The sequence below is a fragment of the Nerophis lumbriciformis genome, linkage group LG06 (assembly GCF_033978685.3).
Source record: "Nerophis lumbriciformis linkage group LG06, RoL_Nlum_v2.1, whole genome shotgun sequence".
In the NCBI taxonomy this organism is placed as follows: domain Eukaryota; kingdom Metazoa; phylum Chordata; class Actinopteri; order Syngnathiformes; family Syngnathidae; genus Nerophis; species Nerophis lumbriciformis.
This window is the reverse complement of record NC_084553.2, coordinates 46,524,096-46,536,141: the sequence shown is the minus strand read 5'-3', so window position 1 is coordinate 46,536,141 and position 12,046 is coordinate 46,524,096. Positions and strand designations below refer to the sequence as shown.

At 42.9% G+C, this 12,046-nt stretch overlaps 1 protein-coding gene across 3 annotated transcripts in view; it reads right to left on the bottom strand.

Moving 5' to 3' along the window:
* The window catches only part of LOC133608863 (protein unc-13 homolog C), a 384,474-nt gene that overhangs the window by 62,651 nt on the left and 309,777 nt on the right, over positions 1 to 12,046 (bottom strand). For all 3 annotated transcript variants that reach the window (XM_061964459.2, XM_061964461.2, XM_061964460.2), the window contains exons 20-21: positions 4,972 to 5,068; positions 3,356 to 3,499 (exon numbers count right to left, since the gene is read on the bottom strand). In XM_061964459.2, the coding sequence (XP_061820443.2) occupies positions 3,356 to 3,499; positions 4,972 to 5,068 (241 nt within the window). The remainder of the gene's footprint in view (positions 1 to 3,355; positions 3,500 to 4,971; positions 5,069 to 12,046) is intronic.

Below are 12,046 nucleotides of genomic sequence, written 5' to 3'. Positions count from 1 at the left end.
ACTTTGTAGTTGTGTCATCGGATTTGCGGTCTCATGTTTTGGACACTCGGGTGAAGAGAGGGGCGGAGCTTTCTACCGATCACCACCTGGTGGTGAGTTGGCTGCGATGGTGGGGGAGGATGCCGGACAGACCTGGCAGGCCCAAACGCATTGTGAGGGTTTGCTGGGAACGCCTGGCAGAGTCTCCTGTCAGAGAGAGTTTCAATTCCCACCTCCGGAAGAACTTTGTACATGTCACGAGGGAGGTGCTGGACATTGAGTCTGAGTGGACAATGTTCCGTACCTCTATTGTCGAGGCGGCCGATTGGAGCTGTGGCCGCAAGGTGGTTGGTGCCTGTCGTGGCGGTAATCCTAGAACCCGTTGGTGGATGCCGGCGGTGAGGGATGCCGTCAGGCTGAAGAAGGAGTCCTATCGGGTTCTTTTGGCTCATGGGACTCCCGAGGCAGCAGACAGGTACCGACAGGCCAAGCGGTGTGCGGCTTCAGCGGTCGCGGAGGCAAAAACTCGGACATGGGAGGAGTTCGGGGAGGCCATGGAAAAAGACTTCCGGACGGCTTCGAAGCAATTCTGGACCACCATCCGCCGCCTCAGGAAGGGGAAGCAGTGCAGTGTCAACACCGTGTATGGTGGGGATGGTGCTCTGCTGACCTCGACTGCAGATGTTGTGGATCGGTGGAGGGAATACTTCGAAGACCTCCTCAATCCTACCAGCACGTCTTCCTATAAGGAAGCAGGGCCTGGGAAATCTGTGGTGGGCTCTCCTATTTCTGGGGCTGAGGTTGCCGAGGTAGTTAAAAAGCTCCTCGGTGGCAAGGCCCCGGGGGTGGATGAGATCCGCCCGGAGTTCCTTAAGGCTCTGGATGTTGTGGGGCTGTCTTGGTTGACAAGACTCTGCAACATCGCGTGGACATCGGGGGCGGTACCTCTGGATTGGCAGACCGGGGTGGTGGTTCCTCTCTTTAAGAAGGGGAACCGGTGGGTGTGTTCTAACTATCGTGGGATCACACTCCTCAGCCTTCCCGGTAAGGTCTATTCAGGTGTACTGGAGAGGAGGCTACGCCGGATAGTCGAACCTCGGATTCAGGAGGAACAGTGTGGTTTTCGTCCTGGTCGTGGAACTGTGGACCAGCTCTATACTCTCGGCAGGGTCCTTGAGGGTGCATGGGAGTTTGCCCAACCAGTCTACATGTGCTTTGTGGACTTGGAGAAGGCATTCGACCGTGTACCCCGGGAAGTCCTGTGGGGAGTGCTCAGAGAGTATGGGGTAACGGACTGTCTTATTGTGGCAGTTCGCTCCCTGTATAATCAGTGTCAGAGCTTGTTCCGCATTGCCGGCAGTAAGTCGGACACGTTTCCAGTGAGGGTTGGACTCCGCCAAGGCTGCCCTTTGTCACCGATTCTGTTCATAACCTTTATGGACAGAATTTCTAGGCGCAGTCAAGGCGTTGAGGGGATCTGGTTTGGTGGCTGCAGGATTAGGTCACTGCTATTTGCAGATGATGTGGTCCTGATGGCTTCCTCCGGCCAAGATCTTCAGCTCTCACTGGATCGGTTCGCAGCCGAGTGTGAAGCGACTGGGATGGGAATCAGCACCTCCAAGTCCGAGTCCATGGTTCTCTCCCGGAAAAGGGTGGAGTGCCATCTCCGGGTTGGGGAGGAGATCTTGCCCCAAGTGGAGGAGTTCAAGTACCTCGGAGTCTTGTTCACGAGTGGGGGAAGAGTGGATCGTGAGATCGACAGGCGGATCGGTGCGGCGTCTTCAGTAATGCGGACGCTGTATCGATCCGTTGTGGTGAAGAAGGAGCTGAGCCGGAAGGCAAAGCTCTCGATTTACCGGTCGATCTACGTTCCCATCCTCACCTATGGTCATGAGCTTTGGGTCATGACCGAAAGGACAAGATCACGGGTACAAGCGGCCGAAATGAGTTTCCTCTGCCGAGTGGCGGGGCTCTCCCTTAGAGATAGGGTGAGAAGCTCTGTCATTCGGGGGGAGCTCAAAGTAAAGCCGCTGCTCCTCCACATCGAGAGGAGCCAGATGAGGTGGTTCGGGCATCTGGTCAGGATGCCACCCGAACGCCTCCCTAGGAAGGTGTTTCGGGCACGTCCGACCGGTAGGAGGCCACGGGGAAGACCCAGGACACGCTGGGAAGACTATCTCTCCCGGCTGGCCTGGGAACGCCTCGGGATCCCCCGGGAGGAGCTGGACGAAGTGGCTGGGGAGAGGGAAGTCTGGGCTTCCCTGCTTAAGCTGCTGCCCCCGCGACCCGACCTCGGATAAGCGGAAGAAGATGGATGGATGGATGGACAATTTCCCAACTCATATGGAAACGGGGTTTGTATGTTTTGTCATATTAATGGTGGTTGACTTATTTTTACACTTAATAAGCATCTTCTTTGCATAGGTCCTTCATTGCTTGGTAAAAAGTCAAGCGTTAGTACTAGTTCACTTTTTTTCTACTTGTATCACATTTAAGGATGTTAAAATAACAATGAACATATTTTATGTACATTCATGACGAAATTTTGAGCCAAGAACGGATTATTTCTCTTCCCATTGTTTACAAAAACCAACAAATCCAATGTTAAATATTTTAGAAGTTGCTTTCACACATGCTTTAAAACCAGTGGTTCTAAACCATTTTGACCTTGGGTCCCAATTTTTCCACTACAGAGGGGCCCAGGGCCCACTCTAATTAGTAATCCTACTCTGAATTTTAATCTAATTAAAATAGTATAAGAAATACCGTATTTTTCGGAGTATAAGTCGCACCGGAGTATAAGTCGCACCTGCCGAAAATGCATAAGAAAGAAGGAAAAAAACATATATAAGTCGCACTGGAGCTCGACTAAACTATAAAAAAAACTGCGACTTATAGTCCGAAAAATACGGTAATCTAACGTACTTGGCAGTTTAACAGGACAAACTTTGCCAAATTATATGAAACATGTGTTAATCAAGGCTGATAAAAAAAAAATACTCATCAAATATACTGCAAAAAAGGGACTCAGAAAGACCGAAGAAAAACACATTTACTTACATTACACGGTGCTAAAATAAATTAATTTTAACAAAATTAAAAATTGTAAATAATGAATATATTTTTTAAATAAACAGTCAATAAAATGTAAGTGCTATTGAAAATACAGCTTCAACACTATAGTCATATTTGTTGTGCTTAAAGAACGTATAGAATTATTGTATGTCCTGTAGACTTCTTCTGCTTGTTTGAGGTTGTTATTACTGCCACAAGTGGTGGAAAAGTGTATTAAAACTTACGGACCACAGCTAATAATCAGATATTTTTTAGTGGCCCTGGCCCTATGGTTAAGAACCGACGCTTTAAACTGCTGTACCTTTGCAAAGCGGCACATGAAGTGAGCCAAAGCCTGAGGGTTGGGACACTCCAGCTTCTTGATGATCTCAAAACTTTGGTTGAGCTGCGTGAACACGTCCACCACCGAACAGGAAAAGAGGGCATGGTCGGACGTCTGCTGAAACTGTGCAGCCCGGAAGGAAAAAGGCAGAATGAAGTCATAAAAGTGGAATGGACAACTGTGTAATAAAAAAAGTAGTAATCCAGCCCTTAGACATAAACATGCCGCTTTAGTTATTTTATACCGGTACCCACCAATGGTTAACATAAGTGACAGGCTTGATCTATTATTGAATTAAAAATATTGGAATTCATTGCTTTGGTGCATTTGTAAACAGCTAAAATTATGCACAAAGCAACCTTGCCAAGATTGTACAAACATTTTTCTCAACAAAAGAGGAGAAATATAACTTTTTAGAGAAAAACATATAATTTAAAACATCTGGATGCACGTACAACACTTAAAACCTTTAGCATATCTGTATGTGGAATTAAATTATGGAATCGATTAAGCAAAGAAATCACAGAATGTAATGATCCAGTTTGAGAAACTGTTCAAACTTCAATTGTTTACAAAGTACGAGAAAGAAGAAGAATCCTGATAAACATCTTGAACCTTATTAAAAAATAACATCTTATTCATATCATAATGTGAACTATACATTACTTAACTATTTATTGTTTCTTTATATTATATATTTATATTTATAATTATTTACTTATCCCTTTTGTCAATGTATTTATTTACTGATGTATTAAATTATTGTCAATGTATTTATTTACTGATGTATCTATTTTTTCAGGTATTTAGTAACAAATGTGTTCGTAATCGCTATGATACGAAAAGGGGTAGGATTAAATAAGATCCACTTCTTCCTACTCCTTTTCGGACGTGATGTAAGGAAAAACTGCAATTATGTATTATGTATTAAAATGTAATTGTATGCATGTTTGATATAAACTTAACTGTAACAGGTGTGACAATGGCTGTGTATAAACCAGCTATATTTATGTGTAGCCTATTAAAATAAGCCTTTTAGGTAAGTTGCAAGAGAAAAAACACTTGATTGGTTGGTAGTAGTGCTGAGAAACACTTGGTTAGGTTTAGTGAGGGTGGTTGCAATGAATAAGAGCAATGGTTCAAAATTGCAATTGAAGAAAAGAGGTTTGAATGTTTAAGCAGAGTGTATGATATAAAACTGTAATCTTTAGGAGGTTTAAAGAGGGAAAAAAATTGTTTCATTTGATTATTTTTTTGCTAGTTTCTATTCTCTAAAAATGTATGAATTATGAATATCACACTGGCAAACTGATTTATTCATATGTTCATTACTTTGCAATATACATCAACGCCGTTTTATTTGCCTTGACATCATAGTTTTGATGTTTTGCTTTTGCATCATGTTGAACTGATATGATTTTCTTGCAATGTCTGGAGGCAAAGAGAGCCTCGTGGCTGTGTGAAATTCCTTTTATCTGACACGCTCGCTCCTCTTCAGGAAGCCAAATTCATCTTCTGTGCAGGTCGTCCTTGGCCGATTTAAATACAAAAGAAAAAGAACACTGAGGACTAATGTTTTTTTTTTTTTTACTCACGCCGTCCTTCTTGTCTCTCTCCAGAGCTCCATTAAGGAAATCCATGGACACATCTTCATTCTCGTCCAGCCACTGAATGACAAACGGTTCAAACCACCTAGAAGAGATCATTTTTAACGTAATATTTGACTGAATATTTGTTTGCTGGTCGTGTAAAAAGAAGACTTGTGTTTTTTTTGTTTGAATGGCATCGTTTCTAAGGACAACTCAAATTGGAAGCGGCTGATAATTTGATTTTAAATGTTTTTTTAACGTATGTTGTACAAGTAATAGCAGTAAGAAGCCTAATAATAAATACTATAAATGCTTGATCACTCCTAAATAAGTTATTAAGTACATCAGGAGGTTGCCTACAGCCACAGCTGTTAACACTAATGTTTTAAAAACGGTTATTTGCTTTTGGGTGACTATTGAAGACTCTGCAGTTAGTTGATTACAGGCACTAATATGATACACCGCTCCTTTTTAATGCCTGCAAATTACATTTACGTCTCAGTCGAGTTCTTACCCAAACACACCATCTGCAGTGCAGATGTGGCATCTATAAAGCTGGTGTTGACATTTACGTTTTGTGTTTGTGCTGTTTTTTTTTTTTTAATTGTGTTGCTTACTAAAAGACTATCATTGCTAACGGCAGAACTGATGACTATTAAAGGCCTACTGAAACCCACTACTACTGACCATGCAGTCTGATAGTTTATATATCAATGATGAAATCTTAACATTGCAACACATGCCAGTACGGCCGGGTTAGCTTACTAAAGTGCAATTTTAAATTTTGCGCGAAATATCCTGCTGAAAACGTCTCGGTATGATGACGCCTGCGCGTGACGTCACGGATTGTAGAGGACATTTTGGGACAGCATGGTGGCCAGCTATTAAGTCGTCTGTTTTCATCGCAAAATTCCACAATATTCTGGACATCTGTGTTGGTGAATGTTTTGCAATTTGTTCAATGAACAATGGAGACAGCAAAGAAGAAAGCTGTAGGTGGGAAGCGGTGTATTGCGGCAGGTGTTGTGCCGGATAACGCACCCCCGCCGTAGAATGCACCCCTTGACTGTTGTGCCGGATAACACAGCCGGTGTTTCATTGTTTACATTCCCGGAAGATGACAGTCAAGCTTTACCATTGGCCTGTGGAGAACTGGGACAACAGAGACTCTTACCAGGAGGACTTTGAGTTGGATACGCAGACGCGGTACCATGATTACGCATGCAGCTGCGGCTTCCAAACATTTGATCGCTTGCCCGTACGTGCGTGCCGCTATGTGCATGTCACGTACGTAGCTTTGGGGACTTTGGGGAAATATATGTGCTGTATGAACTTTGGGGAGGTGAACGGTACTTTGGGCTGTGGGATTGAGTGTGTTGTGCAGGTGTTTGAGTTGTATTGGCGGGTTATATGGACGGGAGGGGGGAAGTGTTTGTTATGCGGGATTAATTTGTGGCATATTAAATATAAGCCTGGTTGTGTTGTGGCTACTTGTGTTTATTTACTGTTTTAGTCATTCCCAGCTGAATATCAGGTCCCACCCGCCTCTCACAGCATCTTCCCTATCTGAATCGCTCCCACTGCCCTCTAGTCCTTCACTCTCACTTTCCTCATCCACAAATCTTTCATCCTCGCTCAAATTAATGGGGAAATCGTCGCTTTCTCGGTCCGAATCGCTCTCGCTGCTGGTGGCCATGATTGTAAACAATGTGCAGATGTGAGGAGCTCCACAACCTGTGACGTCACGCTACTCGTCTGCTACTTCCGGTACAGGCAAGGCTTTTTTATCAGCGACCAAAAGTTGCGAACTTTATCGTCGATGTTCTCTACTAAATCCTTTCAGCAAAAATATGCCAATATCGCGAAATGATCAAGTATGACACATAGAATGGACCTGCTATGCCCGTTTAAATAAGAAAATCGCATTTCAGTAGATCTTTAATAAAACTTTGGCACCAGACCATATATTTAGAATAATAGAAAATTAAGACAATTTGCTTATTTAATTTCAACTATTTTGCTGCAGAGTCTTTAACAGACACAAGGCTTGATCGACTAAAGGTTTGGCGTGTGCTAATGTGAAAACTTGATCTACTAAGCTTGTGTGCAGAGGAATGGTGTCTCCTAAATGAGCAAAAGAGAGAGCGAAACCCATTTCCAATGTCCTTTTTCGTGAATATCAGAATATATGCTGATGTCAGAACGCCCACAATACTTGGAAGAGGGGACGCAAGTCATTTACAAACCCTGTTTCCATATGATTTGGGAAATTGTGTTGGATGTAAATATAAACGGAATACAATGATTTGCAAATCCTTTTCAACCCATATTCAATTGAATGCACTAATAATAATTAACTTAGAATTTCATGGCTGCAACACGTGCCAAAGTAGTTGGGAAAGGGCATGTTCACCACTGTGTTACATGGCCTTTCCTTTTAACAACACTCAGTAAACGTTTGGGAACTGAGGAGACACATTTTTTAAGCTTCTCAGGTGGAATTCTTTCCCATTCTTGCTTGATGTACAGCTTAAGTAGTTCAACAGTCCGGGTCTCCGTTGTGGTATTTTAGGCTTCATAATGCACCACACATTTTCAATGGGAGACAGGTCTGGACTACAGGCAGGCCAGTCTAGTACCCGCACTCTTTTACTATGAAGCCACGTTGATGTAACACGTGGCTTGGCATTGTCTTGCTGTTTGATGAGCATTCCTCAACTTTATCAGTATTTATTGCCACCTTTCCCAACTTCTTTGTCACGTGTTGCTGGCATCAAATTCTAAAGTTAATGATTATTTTCAAAAAATGTTTATCAGTTTGAACATCAAATATGTTGTCTTTGTGGCATATTCAACTGAATATGGGTTGAAAATGATTTGCAAATCATTGTATTCCGTTTATATTTACATCTGACACAATTTCCCAACTCATATGGAAGCTGGGTTTGTAGCACTCGCATTATGATCTATCAAGAATGAAACTGTTCCGCGGCCGCTGTTTTACATCTGTACTTTGCACGTTTGAAATGTCCGTGCAAACTGGCTCAGTCACGCACAAATGGCTGTGAGACAGGAGGCGATCGCGCTGAGAGAATATTCCGTCTGTCTGTGTGTGTGTGTGTGTGTGTGTGAACATATATGGACTGTCAAAAATAAACATTTTAGACATATCGTCTACTGCGATGAAGTGGCGACATGTCCAGGGTGTACTCCGCCCAAATGCAGTTGGGATAGGCTTCAGTTACCCCCGCGACCCCGAGAGGCACAAGCGGTAGGAAATGGATGGATGGATTGAGATATCGTCCTTTCAGCAATACCATTTTATAATTTTATAGCAGCTGGATAACTTAAGGGGCTGGTTAAAATACATGTAATTCATTCATTAGGGTGTCTGCTGGTGTTTTTCTTTAAATGAAGTTCTTTTTTTTCATATCAGCAGCGTAGCTCGGTTGGTAGAGGGGCCGTGCCAGCAGTCTGAGGGTTCTAGGTTCGATCTCCGCATCTGCCATCTGCCATCCTTGGGCAAGACACTTCAACCACTTTCTCCCAGTGCCACCCACACTGGTTTAAAAATGTAACTTAGATAATGGGTTTAAAACGCTTTGAGTCACTAGAGAAAAGCGCTAAATAAATATAATTCACTAATTCACATATCGGAAATATATTAATGTCTCTCCGATACAAAACCGTCACAACATTGCAGCGCCTCCCAGAGCGCACCGTCAGCCAGCATGCTAGAAATAGGTTCTATTGTGAAGATCACGCTTCAATATAGCCTAGAAAAGGTGGGTTCATATATAATGTGTGCTGCATGTCAACATGAAGAAACACCACAGGTCGGACCATATTGATGTCATAAATGTGGAGGAAAATGGGTGTCTCCATGGTCACAGCCTGCATACATGCACAAATATAATTTAAAATAGGGCGGACTGCACCACTTTTGTTCTTATCAATTGTACACACAGTCTTAGTAGATCACCCGGAACACACCAACTTATAGTACACACACGTTTATATTTTGCTCACACTAATCAGCATTTGTGATTTGGATCTTAGGACTGTAGATCAGGTCCTGTTTTTTCAGAAGATGACTGACTGACTTTTTTGAGTTGAGATTTGGCAACACTTTTTCAATGCTTTGTTGTTAAAAAACACAATTTTTCTGACTAATGATGCTACTAGCCTACTGTGTACAATGTAAAAAAAAAATAAAAAATTAATATAGCTGAGTTGAATTCCTATGATTATATTTTACATTTTGCTACTGGGCAAAGAACTCCACAAGGGGTAACTTTGAAATATTTCCACGTGCATGTCTTTCCCCTTTGCCGCATGTCCTTTTAAACGGTGACACGCAATTTCATTTCTAGCATATATTTTTGTACAATATTAACTTGCAGACAATGTTGTGTCTGCGGTGATAAATCAGGTACAAGTGAAATATGTATTTGACTTGTTGTCATCACAAAAACACATCATGCCTTGAATGGACGTGTACGTGTTGCTTTAAAGTGCTCTCTTCATTAATATTCACAACACAGTCATGTGGAAAATAAGGACCCTGTTGTGAAAACAATTACATTTGTGGCACCCGCTATGGGTGGTGGTACAGAAGCTTTGAAAGACATGCGAGCATACAAATATCAAAGTTGTATAATCAGCTCAATGACATACGGACAATTAGTTGCCGATTCTCGCCAATGCCCTTGCAAAGACGTTTTTCTTGATGGCAGCCTTTTTTTTTTTTTTTTTAACAAATGTTTTCAAATTGTACACACATGTGCTTGTCAACCCCCTAAATGTACACACAGATTGGGCTAAACACAACAGCTGAGCATTGAGTGCCTATATTTGGTGTATTTGTCAGAAAAACAATAGCTGAGGCAGGAGCATAGCACCAAATTTTCGGCCCCCCATGCACATACTAAGATTCCTAAAGAGACACCCATCCCACAATAAACCCAACACACACACACACACACACACACACACACACTCACACTCACACGCACACACACACACACACACACACACACACACACACACACACACACACACACACACACACACACACACACACACACACACACACACACACTTGGTATGTTTATGTGCACTAAAAAACAAAATTTTGTCATGTCTGTGTGATCATGTTTTGTTTTAGTCATGTTCGGTTTTGTTTTTGGACTTTTTGTGCACTTTTGTTTTCATAATATTTTATTAGAGCGTATCAAAACACGTATTGGTATGTCAGACTTAGCTTTGTCGTGGTTTAACTCTTATCTTACTGACAGGATGCAATGTGTCTCCCATAATAATGTGACCTCGGACTATGTTAAGGTAACGTGCGGAGTTCCTCAGGGTTCGGTTCTTGGCCCTGCACTCTTTAGTATTTACATGCTGCCGCTAGGCGACATCATACGCAAATACGGTGTTAGCTTTCATTGTTATGCTGATGACACCCAACTCTACATGCCCCTAAAGCTGACCAACACGCCGGATTGTAGTCAGCTGGAGGCGTGTCTTAATGAAATTAAACAATGGATGTCCGCTAACTTCTTGCAACTCAACGCCAAGAAAACGGAAATGCTGATTATCGGTCCTGCTAAACACCGACATTTATTTAATAATACCACCTTAACATTTGACAACCAAACAATTACACAAGGCGAATCAGTAAAGAATCTGGGTATTATTTTCGACCCAACTCTCTCGTTTGAGTCACACATTAAGAGTGTTACTAAAACGGCCTTCTTTCATCTCCGCAATATCGCTAAAATTTGTTCTATTTTATCCACTAGCGACGCTGAGATCATTATTCATGCGTTCGTTACGTCTCGTCTCGACTACTGTAACGTATTATTTTCGGGTCTCCCTATGTCTAGCATTAAAAGATTACAGTTGGTACAAAATGCGGCTGCTAGACTTTTGACAAGAACAAGAAAGTTTGATCATATTACGCCTATACTGGCTCACCTGCACTGGCTTCCTGTGCACTTAAGATGTGACTTTAAGGTTTTACTACTTACGTATAAAATACTACACGGTCTAGCTCCGTCCTATCTTGTCGATTGCATTGTACCATATGTCCCGGCAAGAAATTTGCGTTCAAAGAACTCCGGCTTATTAGTGATTCCCAGAGCCCAAAAAAAGTCTGCGGGCTATAGAGCGTTTTCTATTCGGGCTCCAGTACTATGGAATGCCCTCCCGGTAACAATTAGAGATGCTACCTCAGTAGAAGCATTTAAGTCCCATCTTAAAACTCATTTGTATACTCTAGCCTTTAAATAGCCCCCCTGTTAGACCAGTTGATTTGCCGTTTCTTTTCTTTTCTCCTCTGCTCCCCTTTTGCTTGAGGGGGGGGGGGGGCACAGGATGAAGTGCTGGCTGTCCAGAGTCGGGACCCGGGGTGGACCGCTCGCCTGTGCATCGGCTGAGAACATCTCTGCGCTGCTGACCCGTCTCCGCTCGGGATGGTGTCCTGCTGGCCCCGCTATGGACTGGACTCTTACTATTATGTTGGATCCACTATGGACTGGACTCTCACAATATTATGTCAGACCCACTCGACATCCATTGCTTTCGGTCTCCCCTAGAGGGGGGGGGGTTACCCACATATGCGGTCCTCTCCAAGGTTTCTCATAGTCATTCACATCGACGTCCCACTGGGGTGAGTTTTTCCTTGCCCTTATGTGGGCTTTGTACCGAGGATGTCGTTGTGGCTTGTGCAGCCCTTTGAGACACTTGTGATTTAGGGCTATATAAATAAAAATTGATTGATTGATTGATTGATTGTTTTGTATTGTCACCATAGCAACCATTAGTTTTCACCTGTCACGTCACGCACCTGTTTCACGTTTTGAGTCACGCACCTGCTTTCACTAATCATGTCAATAGTATTTAAGTTCATTGTTTTCAGTTTGTCGTGCTGACGACATCCCACATTTATGCTTCTGCACACTCTCCACACACCCTTAAGACCCTTGCTGCTCTTTTTTCATGCCGGTTCCATGCCAAGTAAGTTTTTGTTTATTAAGCCACAGTTAGTGTTTTTTGTTGTTCATAGTTTCTGCCTTGG